This window comes from Rhinichthys klamathensis, unplaced genomic scaffold (genome assembly GCF_029890125.1).
Source record: "Rhinichthys klamathensis goyatoka isolate OS25496 unplaced genomic scaffold, OSU_Roscu_1.1 h1tg000018l_1, whole genome shotgun sequence".
NCBI lineage: Eukaryota > Metazoa > Chordata > Actinopteri > Cypriniformes > Leuciscidae > Rhinichthys > Rhinichthys klamathensis.
This window is the reverse complement of record NW_026606569.1, coordinates 3,267,674-3,291,603: the sequence shown is the minus strand read 5'-3', so window position 1 is coordinate 3,291,603 and position 23,930 is coordinate 3,267,674. Positions and strand designations below refer to the sequence as shown.

Below are 23,930 nucleotides of genomic sequence, written 5' to 3'. Positions count from 1 at the left end.
AATTAAATTTTAAAAATATTGATATGGTTAAGGCGTAATATTAATAAATGTGCATTTGGCAATAAAGAAATGCTCAAAATAAAGGTTAATTATTATTTTAAGTGATATGTCAATAAATATGGATTTGAAGTATACAATGAAGTTAATGTATTTTAAATAGATTTTGGTATAGTTTTTTTTTACTAGGATAGTAAGGAACGACAAGGATAAAATATTTGTTGCTGTGTTTTCATCCTTTAAAATGGATCCTCAATTATCTCATATCTATATTTCACATACAGTGCCTGTGAGCAGGAGGAGGACACTGGCATTTGTTCTTCTACTTGAAAGAATACAGAGGGGCAGAAGGAGAAGGAAACGGTGTTGGGTGCATACTCTCAACCAGCGAAGGAGACAACAAGGTGATTTTTATCATCTTGTGGCTGAACTGAGGCTGGACAGCCAACGCCATCATCTGTACTTTAGGATGAGTGCAGAGTAGATGGATGAACTTCTGTCCATCATTGGCCCTGAACTGACCAGACAATCAACCAATTACAGAGTTGCCATAGAACCCAAGCAGAGACTGGCTGTTGGATTGAGGTAAGATCATAATGTCACAGACAACAAATTGCTGACCACAAGCTCAAGAAAGTTTTTTTTATATACCAAATTCTCAGACAAGTATTTTTTTATTATTAATAAACATCAAATAAACATTCAACGAACATTTACGAACAACTGAAACTCAACAAAAACAAGTAGCTATTTACAATTGACACAGTTTTTCCCTTTACTGGCTACATGTCTCTGTAGTAAGACCCCTCATTGCTCTCGTCTTCCCATTGTGTACCCTGTGGAGGGAAGGTAATAGTCTGAAATCCTGCTGGCCTGGAGATGTGAGTGGAGTGCCCTCTAACATCCTGAGTGGGGGGATGCCAACCAGCTGCATGTTGTGGGGGGACAGTTTGGTGGTGTTGGGCTTTTTCTAGGTTGTGTAGGGTAGTCAAGATCAGTGTTGTTTTTGGCAGCCCTTTTAGTTTTAGTCTTAGTCTTAGTCTTGGACGAAAATGCTTTTTAGTTTTAGTCACATTTTAGTCCTCTAAAAACGTAATAGTTTTAGTCAAGTTTTAGTCGACGAAAACAAAAAAAGGTTTTAGTCAAGTTTTAGTCGCCGAAAACGCAAAAAGGTTTTAATCAAGTTAAGTAAAAAAAAAAGTCTTTAAAAAATAGAGAAAATAAAATGCGGCTGTGTCAAAATTGGTATCGAAGTTCAAAAATAGAAAAGAAATAAAAGTGCCACTTTGCAATCTGTTAAAAAAAGAAAAGAATAGAAATCCATTTGGCAAGACAGGTCTATTTATCCCTGCATTAGTGGCTGCAATGAGCCTGTTTTGAATTGCACAATTTCTCAAAAGTCAAGCTCAATGTTCAGCTGAGATGTGTAGTTTGTTTTCAGTGAAACTGAAACAGCTGAAAAGCCCATCTCACAGAGATATGATGTGGCAAAGGGAAGAAGAATGCACACAGCTCTCTGCCTTTAGCCTACTTAAAAACGTGATATATATATATATATACACACACAAATATATATATATATATATATATATTTTTTTTTTTTTAAATAGCCTAGATAAAATAGACATAACATACTGTGTTGATTTCCATTACACGAGAGTAGATGTTAAAACTTCATGCTGATTTGTACTCGGCTTTCGCCAAGATAAGCAAAACTAAGACGTAGCTTTACAGTAAACTATGCTTCTCCATCCATTTACGCTTCTTTCCATATGGTGGTTTGACTCCCCTTCTGTCCGGCGTTAACGGCAGCAGTGTACTTGGCGCGTCAGCGCACGCGACGGCTGCAACTACAGGACCATTACGACAACCGTCTGGATTGAGCCGAGTAGGGGACATCTCTAGGGTCTTCAAGTGGGCACCTTCCGTCCTCAGTGTTTCGTCGACTAGCCCACGACACCTCAAGAGGGCTCGACAGTGACTCTGGCGTCCCAGAGTCACCCCCCTCCGTCCCCCACTCTACTCAGCCCAGCTTACTGACCTCTACATCCCTCCTGCTGCTGAGACCTAACCACTATCTCACAATCTCTCCGCAACCCAACCATACGCGCCAACCCGTTGACTAAGGCTGTCGAGCCCCACTGGTGCGTTAATATGCAGTTTCAGTGGACAACGGTTCCGTATGGCATACCACCTACCGCAAAACACAATATCTGCCCAACCACCCGTCATTCACGCAATATCCTCAGGAACGTATACAAACAAACCAACAGACTCTTCAAGTTTTCAAGAATTCTACGAAACTGTAGCGTGGCGGCCTGTACACAGCCAGCTAGAATCTTTCCGTCTCAACCACAGCCAGTTGCTGCTCCTTTCTGCTGCTTCAGATAAGTTCTTTACTGTGCGACGCAACTCTTGGCCGCTGAATCCGATGTCTCTGAGGAACCGGGTTGTAGAGTGTGCCACAAAACCTCGACAACCCACTTCCACTGGATAAACCTGGACTCTCCATCCTCGCTGTTCTGCTTCAGTGGCCAGATGAGCATACCGCAGTTTCTTCCTCTCATATGCCTCATCTACCGCGTCCTCCCATGGCACTGTTAACTCTATCAGTTGAACAATGCGTGCTGATCCAGACCACAAAACAATATCTGGTCGTAGGTTAGTGGTGGCAATCTCAGGTGGAAAAATAAGCCGTTGGTCAAGATCAGCCAGCATCTTCCAGTCCCTAGCAGCTTCCAGTTGTCCTGGGCGAGAATTGGTGTTAACACCTTTTCTTGGTGGTTGCTCGCCTGGGCGGAGGAATATTGTCTTCTGCGTGTAATGTTTTGCTAGAACAGGTGGCAACTTATTGGTCATGTTACGCTTGCCTTCTAATGCTAAAGCCAAACATCGCAGTACTTGGTCATGGCGCCAAGTAAACCGACCTTGGCTAAGAGCCACCTTACATCCTGTCAAAATGTGCCTTAATGTGGCAGGTGATGAACACAAAGGACAAGAGGGATCCTCTCCTACCCAGAGGTTTAGGTTCTGCGGTGATGGGAGAACATCATATGTTGACCTGATAAGGAAACTGATCCTACTCTCTTCCATTGACCAAAGGTCTTGCCAGCCCATCTTACGTTGTTCCACACTCTCCCATCTCATCCACTCTCCCTGCTTGGCCTGGGAAATGGCCTTTATACACCTCATCCTCTCCTCCTGCTGTCGCACCTTGTTGACTACCAGCTTCCTCCTTTGAGCTGGGCCTGCCTTGTGCCATTTAGGAGGAGCTAAACTGAGCCCAAAACCCCCTCTTCCATGCTGTACCTGTCCCACGATATCCCTAATTTGAAGGGCAGCCTTTGCCTCTACTACAGATTTCTTTGCTGACCACTTTCTACCAGTTTTTAACACAGGGGCTGCCTCCCTTACACATTTGTCGCGTGACTCTACTAAGGTCATTTCCAGTCTGACCTTGGCACACTTGAACTCCTCGGTTAAAGCAGAGACTGGCAGCTGCAATATTCCTTTACTATAAAGTCCTACTCTGCTGAGGCAGCGTGGAACTCCCAACCATTTCCTGATGTATGAACTTATCAACGCTTCCAGCTTATCCACTGTTGTCAAAGAAACGTCGTACACGGTCAGTGGCCACAGCAACCTCGGCAGTAGACCAAACTGAAAGCACCAGAGTTTTAGTTTACCAGGTAGAGCACAGCTATTTATGCTCTTCAACCCTTCCACTGCTTGTCGTCTAACTTCTCCCACCCGAACTGTGTCCTTTAGATCCCCATCGTACCATCTCCCAAGACTCTTCACTGGCTTCTCAGAAACTGTTGGTATTGCCTCACCATTAATGAAGAATGTTTTATCTACTACCTTTCCTTTAACTATCGAGATGCTCCTTGATTTAGAGGGCTTAAATTTCATTCGTGCCCATTCAATATTATCTGTTAACTTCCCCAATAACCGATTAGTGCAGGCTACTGTTGTAGTCATGGTTGTCATGTCATCCATGTATGCTCTGATTGGTGGTAGTTGATATGGGATTAAATGATGGGTAGTGTATGGGCAGTGTGTAAGAAATAAACTAATGATTAATTACTTTAATATTCCTTTGTTCCGATCAGAGCATGTGAGCGAAAAGCGCATTTCTGAATATTCCTCTGCTCGCTCATTCAGCTCAGGGTCGCGCGCTCAACACAGAATGGCCTGCTGGTTCGAGAATATGTGGAATAAGAGCTGCCTCCGACTAAAGTTTTTATTCTAGTCGATTAGTAGTTGTTCATTTAAGCCATAGTGGACATATCGCCCTTTTATATTAATTTAATTACTTAAATAGGCTATACGGGATATTGAGCGTTATAGCCGCACGACCGCACGCATAAAGCTTGTCACAAAGAACCGGCAAAAGTAATGATTATGAATGTGTAAAAAAATAGCAAGGAGACATTTAATTGTTTATAAATAAACTGGTGGTTTCGGGTTTCGCTGCAAAGATGAATTTGACGATGCGGACTCGGCATGAACGAATAAAGATAAAAAGGCATAAAACGGAAAATTTCCTCCCGTTTGGAGGAGACCTGTCACGCCAGTGGGGCACGCCCCACACTTTGAGAACCGCTGGATTATACTGAAACTGAAAGTATGTCCATAAATCATCTCGTCGTTTCCGACCACCAAGCCCGTTTATTGGCTTCGCCGCCATGGTCCTTCGAAGATGTGTGGTGAGTGACTAGCCGCAGCCGCAGGTGTGTTGTTGTGTGGAATCTGGTGCGCGCGGCATGGGTACCCAAAACAATTATAGGAAGCGGCAGCATTGCTGATACTTTTTTAGCTCAAAACAGACAGATTTCACGCAAAATAGGCAGAAATGACATGCATTGCGAACGTCAGACTTATAGTCATTTTCGTTCCGTCTTGTCAACGAAAACTCGAAAACGTCTCGTCATGTTTTAGTCACCTTAGGGCTATTTTTAGCTAGTCATCGTCGCGTTATCGTCATAAAAAAAAAGTGCGTCAACGAAATCATTTCGTTATCGTTGACGAAAACAACATTGGTCAAGATCTCTATTTTGGCTTGTTGCCTCCTGTCCTTATCCAATCTGTGCAACATTGGCACAAGGCTTAGTGCAAAGTGGTATGCTTCATCTAGTTCAGCATCTGGCATGTGTGGTTTTGGAATAGGCTCTTGAAGTAAGGACATCAGCCTCTCCCCAATGTCTGTGGTCTGTGTTCTGTGGCTCCTTCTTTTTTCTTGTGTAGCACGTACCACTACTGGTGAGGATGCCCGCTCCCTAGGGCTACGGGACCTAGAGGGCCTTTGCCTCTCCTCTGAGGTTGTTAGCGCAGCAAGTGATTGGGCCGGAGATGCAGATATGGACCTCTGTATGGCGATACCAGGGGTACTGGATCGTTCATCTGTACCCAATGATGACAGTGGGGAAGCAGATCTTACACTGTGTTCCACATAGACCAGGGGCGTGTCTAGAGCATTTTCAGTGGGGGGGGCCATGCTGGGGCACTGCCTCCAAATGGGGTGGCTGCCAGTGACCCAAAAAAAAGAGCTAAATTCTACAGTATATTATGTAAATCCTATTGATTTTATAATTTTTTTAACTTGAATAAAGTTACTTGTAAACAAATGTAATAAAGCACATTTTTGATTAATTTAGTTTTTTGTCATCCCTGTATATATCCATTAAGTTAAATTTGAGAGCCAGTGTTTATTATTTTTAGTGTTTTCATAAAACTAACAAGTTTATAAAATAAAAGCAATTTTAATAATGAGCAATTTTAAAAACCCAGAAGCAGAAATGATGTCAACTATTTTCTTTTAATTAGTTTGGCCATTACAATAAACAGTAGTTTTATTCACAATCTCTTTCAAATAATAATAAATAAACAAAATTCCCCCCACTGTAATAATACAAATGGTTTGGCCAAAACATCTTAGTGTTTCATTCAACATTTCTTTCAGATTAATTTACAAAAAAAGCTGAGTAACACAGAGTTAAAGTTTTAGCACTGTAACAGTTCAAATGAAAACACCACAGTTTAAAAATAAAATATGGAACCATTACATTGTGCTCTGCTAATATATTAAACTAAGAACATTTTTAGAAACAATAAAAACAGTAGCAGAAAGAGAGGAAAACAGTCGAAAAAGAAAGAAGGCAGACCTCAACTAAAACAGCTGGATTCGGTTTCGGTGGTGACTGGCAAACCGTCTAACAAAATCATCTAAGTCAAGACATTTGGCTCTCCTCACCTCAATGCTTTAGACTCCAAGATTACTAAGTCTGTCATCAGTCATGGTAGTGCGTAAATGTGTTTTTATGAGCTTAAGTGCAGAGAAGCTGTGCTCACAACTTGCACTGCTGACTGGTAAGGCCACAGCTATGCAGCACAAACGAAAAAGCTGATAAAACACTTCTTTGAATGGCTCAAGGAAGATGGTAAACTCTAGGAGACTAGACAATTCAATTCCAGTCTGGAATTTCCTTTCTAACACCCTCCTCACTTAATGCAGTTCATGTTTTATGTCATCAGTATCACATTCATAAATCCTAGCAAAGCTAAAAATGGTCTCTTCATCCAAAAAGTTTCTGCTTTTAGGGTTCAGTGCTTGTATACCTTGCATTATACTGCAGTTTGACTTAGTGAAACGCCTCTGCATCTCCCCACTCAGACAGTCCAGAATGGGGAAGAATATACCACTTCTGAAAAGTTCCATGTCTCCTTCCTTACACCTCCGCTGTCCAACAGTGGATTCAACAATTGACCCGCTCAATCTAGAACAAATTTTTTGTGGTCTTTTCACCACAGTTTCTACTGCAACATTGCACTGCTTTCCAGTGTCTACAGTGTCTTTCCAGATTTCATCAAAAGATGAATCACTTCTTAGGTCTTGGAGGGTGTCTTTAAATGCTTCAACTAAGTCCACGGCCTTCGCTAAATCAAGAGACGTTGACTGTGGGGTCAACGAGGAATTTTGTCTGCAAGGAATTTTTGTCTGCAGACATTTGTCTGCAATGTCTGCAAGGAATTTTGCCTCTCCAAGGACTTTTGAAAAGATGACAAGTGTTCCGATAAAGGTAAGATCCAGTTGGGCAAGTAAACCCCGTGCCTCCACAGAGCGTTCTCCTCTGTTCTCCACATCAATATCATGTAGCACACGCAATACAGCAGGCAGTCTGTCCTTAATGTTTTTGCAAGCCTGGTACCGACATGCCCACCTGGTGTCACTGAGCCTTTGTAGCTCTCTTGGGGCACCTTGATACATTTCCTTTTGCACAGAGAGCCATTTCTGGTGCACATAGGAGCCTGACATGTACACATACAATTTCTGTAGCAAAGAAAAGAAGGTTTCAGACTCAGGCACTGATTTTGTTGAGTCAACGAGAACAAGGTTAAGACAATGTGCGTTGCAGTGCACATAAAAAGCGTGATTTGTTTTAGCTTTAATCCTTGCTGCAACTCCAGAGTGTCTCCCTGACATGACTGACGCCCCATCGTAGCCTTGCCCCACTAGATTTGACCTGTACTCAAGTCCATACGTCTCCAGGCATTGTATTATTTTTTGAGTGAGTCCCTCTGCATCAAGCTCAGTAGCTTGCTTGAAATCAAGGAAGCTTTCATGGACTGCACCATTATAATAGTACCTAAGTACTAATGACAGTTGCTCTTTCTTTTTTAAATCCTTTGTTTCATCTGCAATGATGGAAAAATATTTGTTTTCCTTGACTTCACTGACGATGCTTTCCCGTACCATATCTCACAGACATCCAAGAACTTCATTTTGTATAGTGTTACTTGTGTATTTTGCATTCCCCACAGCTTTTAATTTCTTGTCAATTAGTGGACTATGCTTAGCAATCAAATCCATAATGCCTAAAAAGTTTCCTTTTTTTGTAGATGCATCGGTCTCAAGGTGTCCCCTTTGTGAAATGTTTTGCGTTGCAGTAAACAAAAGTACCTCAGCAACTGTTTTAATGTAGGTACGATTTTGTTCGACTACTTCTTGGTGTTTCTTATCGAGGGCATTTAACATTGAAGTGTCTGTCAAGATTCTTTTTTTGTGTTCATTCCATGCTATCATGGCATTAACATGATTTTCAGATTTTTCATGTCCCCTGTAACCTCCATCTTTATACATTGCCTTCTTCCAGTTAGAATAGCCCAGTGATGATGTGAATGAAGTCTCTTGAATACCAGGGAGAGAAAAGTGTCGACACGGAAAACAATATGCAGAGTCTCGGCTTTCAGAATACTCCAGCCATTGGTGTTGTGTGTACCACATTTTGTTGAAAGCTCTTTTCCGGTCGCCCTTCATGGTTCGAGGGAACACCTTCAAGTGCGGCTGTGTTGGTCCTGCTGCCCGAGACTGTGAAATGTCTGCAAATAAAGAGAATGGTCTTCTTATAGCGATGACTAGCCTACCAGGGGTCCTCAAACAATTTAAACAATGAGTAATAATTAAAATAATTATAAGTGCAGAAGGTGTAGTTTGTCAATTAAATCAACCTAGAATACATACAATTGATTCTGCAAATTAAGTTTGAATGAAAGTTAGTTACATAACCATAGACCCTCCAATAATATGAAGGCAATCGGTCATTTTTAAGGTTTTAGGAATTTAACTAAAATACACAAGCTCATCATTAACACCCATTTAGACAATACCTTCTAGAAATATGTCAGTAAAAAAAAAACCTGGAGCATACCATGTGGTCCTGGCAGAATGCGATCTGTGGAGATGTTGGCATGTAGTGCCTGAGGTCTGTCACCATCACCCCCTGACCTATGCTGACACAAAGTTTCTTCGTGGTCTTCAAATTCAGACAGGTCACTTACAGCTGAATTATCTGCAGATACAGTAAAATAATAATCAACAGAGTAGACGTCAAACATCATTTAACATCACTTGCTGAACATGTGCAAAAGAACTTTCAGGTCTCAACTACAACTATACATACCTTTGCATTCTGTTGGGGATGAAGGTGCTTGTTTATCCCCACCAAACGTTGATCCTGAGAAATGATGAAATGTCACAAGTAAATATTGCATCAATGAGAAAACAAAACAAGCTCTGTGACTACTATAGCAGAATAAATATGCTCATGGTATTTTTAGGGCAAATTCATGTACATGCAATGATTACTAGCGTTTTAGTTTGCTTCATACAATTGAAATGTACTATTTATTAAATATCCCTACAATTCCCTCAACACTTCACATACTTGAAGTTGCAGGAAGCACAGAGGAAAATGAAGGCCACTGCTGTCGGCTGGGTCCACTGGCATCACTGTCTGTCTGGCCTGTTGATTCCTTGCTGGCTGATTCTGTTCCAGTGACAATTTTTTCTTGCTGCCTGACATTTTCTTCTTGGCCAGTAACATTTTCTTCAGTTGCTTCTGCCTCTACACTTGTTTTGTTTTGTTTTCTTTGAAAGAAACTCCCTATATCTTTACTTCTTTTCATGGCTTGGCACTGTTCTCTTCCCTGCCTTCAAAAAAGAAACACTTGTGTGTGTCTGTTATTCTCAATCTCAACAAAAATTGTTCAAATTGTGAATGAAATGCACAGAATGCATCCATGTCATTTCACGTGTAAATGACTAAGTTAGGACTGACAATTTAACTGACTATCTAACTGACTTACTCTCATCATGCATTAACAAGTAACATAACGTTACGTGTCACCAGACAATTATTATTATTATCATTTATTGTTTTTTGGAACATTCTGTGCATATTGTCATTTGGTGCAATCTTCCTATGTGGTCACTGTCACAAAATAAACTGATACAAAATATGCAAATCACCATGACAGTGTTTATTGTTTGATAGTGCCCAGCTTTTTTACTTTTAATGTGTTTTATTAAACTTTGACTGAACATTGGATTGAAATCAACCACGACCAACGCGAGCAGAGCCTGACGGCCGGGGTAAAAACATTGATCTGAGAAAACCATACAAACATATTAAACCATACATAAAAGTTACCTACCAGCTCTTTGTTTGGTGTCTTGACATTCCCACACTTGATAATATAACAGTCCAAGTCCGCGACGACCGTTGTTTCTCTGGCGCTGCACTTCTTTGAATCACAACTTCAGTAGAGTCTATAAACTGATTGGCCGTAAAATGAACCAATCACAAGGCATCTTATAGGGGGGGGCACCTGGGGTGGCCAATCGAATTTCAGGGGGGGCCGGTGCCCCCCCTGGCCACCACGTAGACCCGCCCCTGACATAGACTATTTGCAGGGTCAAGTTGCTTTTCGAACTGTATAAAAAGCAACAGCAAAAACACAATAATTAAGTTGATTTGAGAAAGCCAACCTACTTTATCTATCGATCTATCTAAAACTTTAAGCTTTTAAAACTTTTTCAAACTTTCTGGCTAGTCTTTTTCAAGCCAACTTAAAGTTTGTCTACTAACTTTACCCATCTAGTTAGTCACTGCAATTTCTTTATGCCCATGCAAAAAAAAAAAAAAAAATCCATAGGAACGTTATACATGCAAGTTATACTTTCTTACCACCTTTTTAATAACAATTGAAAAATTACACTGTTGCTTTAGTCAACAATATTTTATCACTGTTAAATTTAATGTAAATTACATGTTTGAAATTTATACAGACCTTCTTGGCTGTAAGTGGGGCAAAAGGAAGGACATTATCTCTGAATATTTCCAGTCCTTTTGACTTCCACCTGCTGATCCACTAGGCAGATTCTTATTTTTTCTGTTTTTCACAAAAGCATCACTTAATGTTTTCCATCTCGCACTGCACATGTCGACTGAAACAAAGAAGACACACAAAGATGAATACAATACTTTTCCTTTGTTTCTTCCCTCACAGATACTTGGCTTCTGGAGATTCAATGGTCAGCTTAGCATTCAGCTATCGCCTAGGGCATGCAACTGTCATGAACTCTGTCCATATGGTGTGTGCAGCCATTGAAAAGGTGATGATGGAGAGTTTCCTACCCAGGCCAACACAAGACACTTGGAAAGAGGTGGCCCAAGGATTCTGTGAAAAATGGAATTTCCCAAATTGTTTGGGAGCAATAGACGGCAAACATATAATAATACAAGCACCACCACTGTCTGGAAGTCAGTTCTTCAATTACAAGAAGACCTTCTCCATAGTGCTTTTGGCGCTTGTGGATGCTGACTACAGGTTCCGATTCATTCAAGTGGGGGACTTCGGAAGAACCTGCGATGGTGGTGTGTACGCCAGTTCGGATTTGGGGAGGGGAATGGAGACCAACACCTTGCATGTGCCACCCAGTACCTCTCTACCTGGTGCTGCCCACCTGGGTGATGTGCCATTCGTCATGGTTGGTGACGCAGCTTTCCAACTCAAACCATTCTTGATGAGACCATACCCCGGAGCAAACCTCAGTTACAAAAAGAGGATTTTCAACTACAGACTTTCAAGAGCAAGGATGGTGGTTGAAAATGCCTTTGGCATTCTGTCCTCCAGGTGGAGAATATTTCTTAACAGAATCAACCTGCAACCAAAAAATGTTGACACACTTGTGATGGCTACATGCATCCTTCACAATTTCCTGCTTGTCCCCAGCGAAAAACAGAGTTTGCTGGATGAGGCAGAGCAGCTGGGGAGACATATGGCACCAGTAAGAAACATGGGAGGAAACAGGGCATCAGCAGAGGCCTGTAATGTGAGGGAGGTCTTCTGCACCTGCTTTACCTCTCCTGAAGACAGTGTGTCATGGCAGAACAGGATGGTGTGATCAAAAGGCATGACTTCAAAGCTTATTGAAGTATCATGCTAGGATTGTAAAAAGCTGATAAGTGATTATGATCCCAAAAGACAAGTATGCTGTATTGATAAAAAGGTGTTTTGGCAAAAAATAAAAAAAATAAAGTTTTTGTTTGAGAACTTTGGTGTGTTAAACTATCAATTCAATTGAAAAGAGGTAATGTCACTCCCACCAAATTCACATTAGCATTTGAAAAGCTCGAGAGTGCAAGTCCAAGCACCTTCCCAACAGTACTGTATCTGAACAGAATTTACACAGGGCAGTAGGCTACGTATATAGGCTCCTGTAATAACATTAGTGAAGTTCTTGTATAGTAACCTACTTTTAAAACATATAGGTAAGTAATAAAATGTTAAAATCAGATTTGTTTTTACATTAAACTAGGCCTAACTGAAAAAACTCATAGCCTACATATTAACAAAGGGTCTATGTACTTGTACTAATATCTAGGTCCTGTCCTGTGTAATGCAAAGTTACTTGACATTTTAATTGGTTTTCAAGATGCATAAATACTCAATGGTTATATAGGCTACTTTTTAAAATCATGTAGTAGGAAGATAATTAGGAGGTTATTGTATTCACCTTCCACTCCTACAACTTGTGCAATCAAACTCCATGCTTTGTCCTTTTTGGAATTGTCCTTGTAAAAAGGATTTGTGGTGTCATATAACACTGTGTTTTTCAACTTCCAGGATGAATCTCTCGTCGTCCATTTCTGGTCTCCTACCAAGGATATATTGCCAATATACGTGCAATAAGAAATTGACAGGGTTTTTTGACTTTTATTTTGTTTTTCCGGTGCGACTTGGACGCGCGTCCGTCAAAAATAGACTAGGCGCCTATATTTAGCGAAGCGGCGCGGAGAGCCGCTTCTGGGAAGCTTCTGAAACGCGCCGCTCCGCGGCCGGTGTAAACACACGCATTGACTAGAATGGCCGCGATCAGCTCCGGTAGCCGTGTCGCAGCCGTAATGCGCCGCACACGTATGCAGTGTAAATGAGGGGTTAGGCTTCTGGACGGAGTGTAAGGATGAACGAGTTCAGAGAGATAAGCAGGAGCTATGTTATATAGAGATTTGAGAATCGGAGAGATGTGGTCATATTTGTGACACTTATAAGTCTGGCCACAGCATTTTGGTCTTAATGAAGACGGGCAATTTGAGAACTTGATATACCGCAATATAAGGAATTGCAGTAATCTAGCCGACACATAATAAATGCATGAAAAGAGTTTTCGGAGTGAGAAAGCCTTTGATTTTAGACAGTTGACAAAGATGGTAGAAACTAGAACTGATTACGGATGAAATGTGTTTGTCAAATTTTAGAGGCTGGTCGACAAGAACACCTAAGTTTCGCACTCCTGTGGATTTAAAAGCCGATATAAATCAGTGCTTATACACTGAGAATGTTAATTTGGGCCAAAAAGAATGACCTCAGTCTTGTCTTCATTTGGAAAGAGGAAATTTTGGGCTCTAAGCATAGCAGAAGAGAATTTTCTGAAGAAAATTCAGAAGAGAACGCTACAGGGTTGTTTCTCGTGATTGGAATATAAATGTGGGTGTCGTTCGTGTAAAAACGAAAGGATACCCCATGTTTCCTTAGAATAACGGAGCAGAACTGGAGAAATTACCCATCTTTACTAAAAACTTTCTGTCAGACAGGTATGACTGAAACCATGTCAGAACAGAAGCTGTTAGACCCACCCAAGTCTCTAGTCTAGCTAAAAGAGTAGGGTGGTCAATGATATCAAAAGCTGCAGAAAGATCTAAGAGAACAAGAACCACAGGGTCTCCAGAATCAGTATAGAGAGAAATATCGTTTAGATGTTATGAGAGATGGAGGACCAAAAGGCGAGATTCACAATAATACAGTCTTTAATGAAAATGAGAAGCGAATCAATAAGGAACTTAAATCTTCTTAGGATTCTCAGGAAACAGTCGAAACAGAAAACTTAAAGAAATAGAAATATTAAGAAATAGAACATAAACTGCAAATAGCTTGTCACAGGATCTCCTGATGCGCAGAGGTCCCAGTGGAGACTGCAGAGGGAGAAGAGACCCGCCGAGAGCGAGGGTACCGTAGACTGGATACCGTGTCTGGTCAGGAACTCAGCGTCTGAATTGGCAGGGCAGAGTTCAGTGAGCGTGTAAGAGAACGGATAAATATACCGGCTCGAGGAGAGGCTTCCACACGAATCACACAGGACAGGACAGGACAGGACAGGACAGAACAAGAGCTCCAATAGCTTAGAAATGAAAGGTAAGACAGAGATAGTTTGATTTTTTTGTTAAACCGCATGACCTATTGAAGGCTTCTTGAGCAGAGGAGTGACCATAGCCACTTTAACATGGACAGGAACAGAGCCTGTTTTGAGACACTTGTTGATAAGGGGATACCATACCTGGCCCAACCGAATCAACGATTACTTAAAAAAATCTCGGGTGAATGATATCATTAGGACAAAATTAAGGTTTGAGCTTAACAATCACATCCTTTAGTGTCTGGAAGTTGATAGGATCAAAAACCTCCCAAAAAACAGAAGTAGGTGTCGAGATTGGGGGGAGCAGATAAATTAGGGCAGACACTTAGTCTTAATTTAGTGATTTTGTTAATAAAAAATCTTTGGAAGTCTTCACATAGAGCACCTGAGGCAACAGACGATGTGTTAACAGATGGCTTTACAACAGACTGGATGACCTTTGGGTTAGAGTGATTGGATTCAATTAGAAAAATAAGCAGCCTTCGCAGACTTAGCAACATTCTGGTATGAAGTAAGAGAGTCTTTGAACATTTGGAATGAGACATGTAACCTGTCCCGTTTCCATTTGCGTTCAGCCTTTCTACAAATTTGTCTTTGGTGATGAGTGTCAGAGTTTTGCCACAGTTCAGTTTTTGGTTTGCACTTGTGAGGCTTTAGGGGTGCAGTTACATTTGCTACCTAAAGCCAGGCAGAATTTAAAAGGCTGAGATGTTGATCCGCATCCAGGTCAGATAATGGTTGATCCAAGTGCAAGTGTGAGCATAGTTTAGCAAAGCACAGATCGAAGTTTGTGCTAAACGCGACAATGTAACAGGTACAATAGTGAGTAGAGAGAGCTCCGGGAGAAACAGTGAGAATAAAATAGGCTTATGATCGGAGAGCAGAAAACCTGAGAACACAATATCAGTGACATCGAGCCCGTTGAAGATCCAATGTATGGCCCTGAATATGAGTAAAGTTTTTGATCCACTGATAAATAACAAACTCCTGCAACAAGGAATTTAAAGGTACAATATGTAGGAATTTTGTAATAAAATATCAAAAAATCACTTGCACAGTGTGATATATTTCCTGCAGTTGTGTACTTACAATATCCCAAAAGTCTCCATAGATTTTTTATTTCAGAGAAATTCCAATTTTAAATAAGTGGCCATCCCGGAAAAAAATGTCGCCTGTCAGTCAATGATGCAATATCCGCGATTTCCTCGGTTTCCGCTCGTACTGCTATAGCCATGACATAACCATGGCGACAGACATGTACAACTGCGTAGTGCGTAACGTTTAGCGGCACGCTGTTGTTGTTTTCGTTCAATCATTCTGGACCATGGCAAGCAGACTTTGGGACAAAAAAAAGGAGAACTAAAATGAGGATCAATATCGGCGTGGCATGTTCGAGATGCCGAGAGCTCCCTGTCCGCGACTAACTTGGAGCAACACCGCTCTTGCATATACTTTATTAGACAGGTGAGCAAATGTACATAAAACAAAAGGATGTATCTGTGTTTCCTTGCAACTGTCAATAATATCACTTATAAACAATGCGAGATACATAGGCCTATATGATGTGACAGATCAATCATTATGCATATGATTCACCTCAAAAACTATCAAGTGATCGTTATGCTGATGAAAATTCACAGTTATATTGCTCTTTGTACTTTGGTAATGCTTTTTATCCCATTTGTCTTTTGACCGAGATTATGGCAGTGCAATTAAATACAATCGGCTATGTGTTGTTAAACAATATTTAGCCATTACTTGCAAATGTTCGTTCAAATTTAGTTTGAGTACGATTGGTTTGAACACGTAAAACAACACGGCATTAACCATAAACCCGTAAAACTGCGCAGCATTAACCCAACAAATCATTTTACAAATAAGTTAGCTGTAACAGGATAATATAGCATAACATTTCGCGTTCCTTGCAGTTAATTCATTATGGTGACATAAAATATTGCGATCAGACGTACAGGTAATACACAAACAAATAAATTACCTCATCCGTGATCATGATTCATTAATTCCATAACATCTCTGGATGGTGAAAACGATCTCTCCCATCGTTCAACTCTCCCTCATAGCGTCATCAAGCTTCGCCTTTGTTATTGTTGGTAACTGCGCCCTCTTGTGGCGAAAAATTCCTACATATTGTACCTTTAAGAGACCGCAAACGTGAATGTTAAAATCCCCCACCAGTAGGAAGCGATCATAGTTTGTGGCAATATTGCCGATAAGCTCAGTAAATTGCTGAATAAATTCCTTAGTAGAATCTGGAGGGTGGTAAATCACCCCTAGACAGACAGGACCAATCCAGTCTGGGTGGAGAAGCTGAGCTTCAAAGCTGGCGTAGGCCGTTACTGGGACAAGCCGGCAGCGTGAGGAGAGGGAGTTATTTAAAATTTTTATAATCATGGAGATCAGCCCGGGCGACAGGACTCAGGTGCAGGGGGAAAACAGGACGGAGACACCGGTGAACCACATCCAACGGGCGCCAGGCAGCTGAGCTTCCCCGAAACGAAATGCCAGCTTGTAAATAAGCCTTCAGTTTCGCGATGTATCCTTGAGATGTATCCTCTGCGGGTAGACACGACCACAACGCATGATGTAGTCAGCCGGATCCGGCCATATCCAGATCAGATGGTGGACCTGCGTCTAGACACGACCACAATGCCTGATGTAGTCAGCCGGATCCGGGCCATATCCAGATCAGATTGTGGACCTGCGCCAAGACACGACCACAATGCATGATGTAGTCAGCCGGATCCGGGCCGTATCCAGATCAGATGGTGGACCTGCATCTAGACACGACCACAATGCCTGATGTAGTCAGCCGGATCCGGGCCGTATCCAGATCAGATGGTGGACCTGCGCCTAGATACGACCACAACGCATGATGTAGTCAGCCGGATCAGATAATGGACCTGTGCCAAGACACGACCACAATGCATGATGTAGTCAGCCGGATCTGGGCCGTATCCAGATCAGATGGTGGACCTGCGCTTAGACACGACCACAACGCATGATGTAGTCAGCCGGATCCGGGCCATATCCAGATCAAATGGTGGACCTGCGCCAAGACACAACCACAACGCATGATGTAGTCAGCCGGATCTGGGCCGTATCCAGATCAGATGGAGGACCTGTGCCTAGACATGACCACAACGCATCCCTGAAGTGTCAGCAGACAGCATTTCCCCTAGAAATTTCCACCAAGATACTTTGGATTGTTGATGGAAAAAATAACAAAAATGATGACTTTATGTCCTCTACACGAGAACATGCATACCTTGTTGGTCCAGGTGTCAGCTTTATCACTGAAGGTCTCCCTGGCCCCTGTGGAGGTGGAGAAGTAGTCCAGGTTATTTTTCCATTTTTAGATTCAAAGGTTTGGTCTGCATCTGCCTCCTCATAGTCCTCATCCGATTCCTGGTACTCTTCTTCCAACCCTGTATTATCTTCAGGGGATTGCAGTCCTCTGGCTCAGAGTCCTCTGCTTCAGTGTCTTCCAGGCATGATTCAGTTTCTCTGGAATCAAGCAGGTAGTCCAGGGTCTCCAGGAGAGTGTACCTCTTTGCCATACTGCCAGCACAGAATAAACTGTGTGCAGGACACCAAATACCCTCTTTTATACCTTACGTGTGAGAACAATTTCTTTGTTCTCAAAACAAAGTTGCAGCTCTTACATTCAACGTAAACTTTCTCAAAGTGTAAAAGGTCAGTTGTCTTTTATCTCTCTTTGCATATGTGTGTGCATGCATTAGGTCTCACTCACACATGTTCTACGTTTGTGGCTGATTTCATTTGACAAATTCCATACAGATTCATTTATTTATTATTTATTTCAGGTTTAATTAACAGGGACAATGCACACTAATGATCCATAATTAAATGTACAGTGTGCCAGAATTAGCCAATAGGCTATTTTACATCTGCTGTCCCTGGACAGATCTTAATATGTCACATCTAAAAACAACTAGTGCTGCCACTAACGACTAATTTTCTAACGACTAATCTTTCGACTAATTTTTCGATTAGTCGACTAATCTAAACGACTAATTTAAAAAAAAACATTGTTTGTTATTTCGTTGTGTCCATTTTATTTTGAACTGAAGGGCCAAAATATAAACTGTCACCTGTTGAAAAACATTATGTATTAACAATCTAAGCATAAGTATCTGCATTTCCATTAGGCTATACCATTAGTCAGAGTCCTAATCTAATCCTCTATTAACAAACATGCATGTATTCATTACTTAAATTAGCTCTTTGTTCTGCCTTAAATTAATACATTAGCTTACTGTACATTTTTATATGTACATTTCTGAAATGCATAACTGATAACATCACTGTGAATTGTAGGCTAAAGTAGATGCACTCATGCATTTTAGGTAAAGCTGCTTTGAAACAATATGTATTGTGAAAAGTGCTATACAAATAAATTGGAATTGAATTGAAAGAGTCTGGACTAGCCTACTACGCTTAGCTCTGCCTTATAATAAATCGCGCTGAAAGCAGGCAGGCACGCAGATATGCAGCTCTCGTTTACACTTGCGTGCATGCCGGGCCGTGCCGCGGTTCGCGTGAATGTGAAAGCAACACGGACTCGGGTGCGCGTTTTAGCTGATTATGTATTTAGTTAAATAAACACTTGTAAGGGATGATAGTGTTGATGATTTACCTTGGATACGAGCGAGAGCGAGTCTGCAGTGTATTCGCGCTTAGCCCGTGGAATCAGGGCAACACATTTGGAAAAGTGTCTCCTCAAAAGAGTCCATTTGCAAGCAGCAGAAGGCCACCTTATGCGACACACGCACTTGTGTTGTTCACTCAGCTGCGCATAATAGCACAGAATTAATTAAAATATATATACGTATATTGACCCGCGTTCTGTTTTCTATCATGCGGCGTGTACGTTTGCGATTGCGTAAGATGCACGCAAACACACCAGGGTTCGGTAGAATTAAGTTGAGTGTGAAACCAGACCAACACTGCGGGGGGCGCCGGGAACAATCGCGCGCGGGCTCGGACCGCAGCAAACGAGCCCAGTGTGAAAGCACCGTCACCTGGCTCCACAATTTTTCATATCAAAGCAGTGAAGGCGGGGGAGGGGGAAGGAAGAGGATGGCAGATTAACCAGCAGGGCGCGCACATCGCACAGACTGGTGTGTGGAGGTGAATTACAGTGAGCCGTTTGAGACGGGAGACCAAAAATAAATATGTGGTCAATAGTAAAACGACACGTCGACTAAAAAAATTGGCGTCGACTAATTTGCATGGTCGATTGCGTCGACTAAGTCGACTAATCGCGGCAGCACTAAAAACAACACCAAAAAATATATATAGCTGGGACAATAACTAACAACAGAGGTTTCACCTATCTAAACACAAAATAACACAATGAGCTAGCCAACCACATTGGCATAGCACAAGAGGCACAAACAAGCAAACAGACAAAAAGGCAGGACAAGGAAGATAGTGCAGCAGCAAGATTTCATGTCAAGTGTAATGTAAACAGTCCTGACTATCTATTAACCATTTCTTTAAGTTATGTTTAAAAGAATCGTACGATTTAAAATTCCTAATGTGAATTGGAATGAGATTCCATTCACAAGCAGCCCTTACTGAAAAAGCTGTTTGACCAAACGCACTCTTCCTTAACGGAACAATGCAGTCACCTCTTGCTGCACTCCTTGTAGATCTGAGAGCATTTGGTGCCGTGCTCACAAACTGGTGCAATACAGGAGGAGCCAGTCCATGCTGAATTTTGAACACAAGACAGAGATCTGCATATATAATCAAGTTTTTGAAATTCAATAGATTATATTTTTTTTAAAACATGACAATGATGATAATATGGATTTCCTATCGAGTACTTTAACAGTTTTATTATATAGGGATAGTAATGGTTTAAGAGAAGTGTTGCTAGCTTGTGACCAGATTGTCAAACAATAGGTGATATGAAATAAAATCATGGAGTGCATGAACATCATAGCGGCCCTTTTTGACATGCAGCTACGGACATATCTAAAATTTGCCAGGTTGTACTTAATGTGATTACAAACCTTCTTAATGTGTAATTTAATAGTAAGATTGTTATCTATGTAAACTCCAAGATATTTAAACTCTGAGACGACTTGTAGTCTCTCCGCTGCTACGACTATACATGTTCTACACAGCGGGTTTTAGATTTACTTAAAAACATACATACAGTTTTGGATACATTCCGTTGAAGACAATTGTGATTTAACCATTCTGTGATCTTTTGCATTGATTTTGATAGCAGATCAGCAGCTTGAGCTGCACTGTTAGCATGTACAAAGATTACTGTGTCATCTGCATACATTTGGGTATTGACATTAGGACAAACATTTGGCAAGTCATTTACATACAATGAAAATAAAAGTGGACCCAAAATAGAGCCCTGTGGGACCACTGCAGATAAGGAAATTACCCTCAATTGATGATTCCTAACTCTAATGAACTGAGTCAGATGTGTTAAATAAGATTCATCCCATTTAATAGTGCCTGTATCAAATTTTTTTTTTTTTTTTACTTAGATAAAAGAACTCTGTGATTAATGGTGTCAAATGCTTTTTTTAAATCTAAGAAGACAGCACCAACAACCCCTCCTCGATCCAACTGTGACTTAACTTTGTCCACGAAATAGCAATTGGCTGTTTCTGTTGAATGATTAATACGGAAGCCAAATTGATTTGGATGTAGAGAGTAGGAACTGGTATTTAAATGATTTATCATTTGTTCTGAGACAAGTTTTTCAGCCACCTTGGAAACCACCGGGAGGATACTAATAGGTCTATAGTTACAGATGGACAAACGATCACCTCCTTTGAACACAGGAAAAACTGCAGCCAACTTCCACACATTTGAAACAATCCCTGAGCAATTGAAAGGTTAACAATTTTCGTAATTGGGTATACTAATAATTCAGAGAGCTCTTTCAACATAACAGTGTTCATTCCAATGACATCTTTCGCTCGAGATGGCCTAAGAGATCTAATCACTCTCACTACATCTGCCTCAGGAATATATTCCATGTTGAAAGCTTGCTCTGTTTGTTCGACTTGACAAGGAGTGTTCTTAGGCCCCATTTACACTGCATGGTTCAAGTGACCCAAATCCGATTTTTTCCTCTCATGTGGCACAGATCGGATATGACCCATGAACGTGTAAGCAGAAAAAAATGCATGGATTCCGATTTTCTCAGATCGGATTCAGGCCTCACTCATATGTGGCAATAAATCGGATATGAATCGGATATGTGCATTTGTGTCTGCCATGTAAGCCGACAAATCGGATATTCCCCAGTAAATGCGAGTTGTACATCATTAAAAAAGTGACGTCAACTCAGGTGGACACCACCAGCTGAGATCACATGACTTATTATAGGCGCGATGGAGGACGAAGGATACACAGAGTGGAGCAATGCGGAGGTTTCATGTCTTTTGAGTGTTTGGGGCGAAGAGACAGTGCAGGCAAAAATGCAGGGTTGTTACAGAAATAAATCCGTGTTTGAAGACATTTCACGAGATATGGGGAGGCACGGTTTTAAGTGCTCGTGGCTACAGTGCCACCGTAAGATAAAAAGCTTTATGACTTTTAAAAATATTGTGGAAAGCAAAACACTGGATAATTTTATTCGCATCTGCATCCATTGTATTTCGTGCTGTTTTACTTCCCTTTCCGGGTCAGAACGTCTACATTTGGTAGTTTCAGCAGTGTATAGTGTAAATGCAAAAATCGGATACGGGTCACTTTCAGAGCCACTGCATTAGCAGCGCCGCCGGTCGCCGTGTCTCAGGGTTTTTAGGTGTGTAAGTGAATGTTGTGATATTACTGATCATGGGAAGATTTTGCAGAGGCGCTGAAAAACATTGTAAGGGAAACACTGGCAGAGATAGTGTCAACTAGACTCTCCCCTGTGAAGGCCTCATCGACATTGGCACTGATCCTCAACAAACCCGGAGAGACCCAGGCCGAACAGAAGAACCTGATATTGGAACCGTAGGAACTTCCTGTGAGATGGAAGGATGGATATGTGGAAGTATGCGTCTTTTATATCTATCATGACAAACCAGTCCTCGGATCTTATTTGAGGCTGATTGAGGCTCTCGAGGTGTTTTAGGTGATTTCGGGTGTTCTTCGAAATTCGTCCTTGATCCCCTGTCTGGCAGTGGGTGTCTGGCAGGGTTTGGTCGAAAATTATTCTCGATGTGCGGGCGCGAATGTTGCTTGGCCACAAGCCCTTGGGGCAGACTGAGCTACATGCGTTCGGTGGAAACCAATGTGTCCCGAAGCGTACTGGACGGCGGGATACAGACACTGGCTTCCTGAGGGCTCCGAGTAGCACAGCTAGGACCTTTTTCCCCAAGCCCTCTTAGCTTGAAGGATGGTCCTCAGATCGACCTTCTTTTCAGAAGACTTCGGGGGAAAGCGTCGCCTGTGCCCCTAAGGTCCTTGAGGGGGAGCGCTCGAAGCGACGCTCTCTTTCTGTACCTGCTAGTATGAGGAGCTTGCTGACGGCTGAGGATACCCACTGGAGTCAGCCTTCTTAGATCTCGAGCGGCGAGGGAGATATTCTTGAAGGCCGCAGACTGTTTCTTCACTAACAGCGTTGCCAAACAGGCCAGAGGGCGAAATCGGGGCATCAAGGAGAAAATCCCTGTCTTTTTCCTTGATATCCGACAGGTTTAGCCATAAATGTCTCTCCGTGACTACCATAGCTGCCATGGAGCGGCTGATGGCGCGGGCCGTCTCCTTGGTAATGCGGAGAGACAAGTCTGCGGCCCTACAAAGCTCAGCAATATCTTCTGGTGTAGGTTCCTTGCCCTCATATAGATCATAAAAATGTCAGCCTGGTATGCCTGCATAACAGTCATTGTATGCAGGCAAGCAGGTGTGAATCAAACCAAAAGAACCAAACAAGCATACTGAGACCTCCTTGAAGAAGTGGTTGGACAGAACCAACTGCCTATAGAACTGGGATTTTTTTGACAAAACCAGCTGCCTTAGTCAGCTGCGCTGTGCATTATGGGATGTTTGTTGACAGTTTACACTTCAGCACCTAAGCCTCATGTCAGCTCGCAGACAAACTTGGAGTTGTGAGGAGGTGCAGAGACTCATAGAAATTTGGTACAGTATTTATTCATCTTTGTTAATGTTAGTTATTAACAACACAGCTGTTCATTGTTTGTTCATGTTAGTTCACAGTGCATTAACTAATGTTAAAAAATACAACATTTGATTTTAAGAATGTTGAAATTAATATTAACTAAGATTAATTACTGCTGTAGAAGTATTGCTCATTCTTAGTTCATGTTAACTAACTAATGTAACTAATAAAACCTCATTGTAAAGTGTTACCAAAAATAATATAGATGTTGTTCATGTGTGTTAAACAGATTTCCACCACACTCATCCACTATAAGGAAAATAAATCAGAGGACACAACTATTTGTGTTATTTAATTTTGCACAATTGCATTAATTTAGCAAAATTGATAACATATTGCAAAATGTTACCAAATAGGTGTTGCATTTATTTATTTATTTGTCTGTGGCCCTGATCTTTTATTTTTTTATTAGAGCTTCATCAAAAACAAAAATGTCAATCTTTCCACACACAAAATGCATCAATCAATAATTGGTTTGTTATTGAAAAAAGTTCCCCACTCCTTGTAGATGTTTTCTGCACATAAACATTTATAAGTGCCATTTACAGAATCTCACATATTCGATGTAGTTTAGACTTTTTAAGTGATAGTTATTAGTGATTAAGATTAATTTAAACATGTATTTTACCAACTCCGCTTTTGTTTTCAGGACTTTTATTTTGGAGAGGAGATGTGACGTCATAAGGTTGCGCCGCGCTCCTGCATTAT

The 23,930-nt window shown here is 41.4% G+C and overlaps 1 protein-coding gene across 1 annotated transcript; it reads left to right on the top strand.

Annotated features, from left to right (window-relative positions):
• Window positions 1-359: 359 nt before the first annotated feature.
• On the top strand, window positions 360-12,085 carry LOC130070464 (uncharacterized). Its single transcript, XM_056234869.1, has 2 exons — window positions 360-582; window positions 10,846-12,085. The coding sequence occupies exons 1-2, from the start codon at window positions 482-484 to the stop codon at window positions 11,741-11,743; spliced, it is 999 nt and encodes a 332-aa protein (XP_056090844.1). The 5' UTR covers window positions 360-481; the 3' UTR covers window positions 11,744-12,085.
• The last annotated feature ends 11,845 nt before the right edge of the window (window positions 12,086-23,930 follow it).

Excerpts from the sequence above, each read along its gene's own strand:
- LOC130070464 (XM_056234869.1), top strand. The coding sequence starts at position 482 with ATGGATGAACTTCTGTCCATCATTGGCCCTGAACTGACCAGACAATCA. Across the intron at positions 583-10,845 it reads AGACTGGCTGTTGGATTGAG|ATACTTGGCTTCTGGAGATT; the intron begins GTAAGATCATAA and ends CTTCCCTCACAG.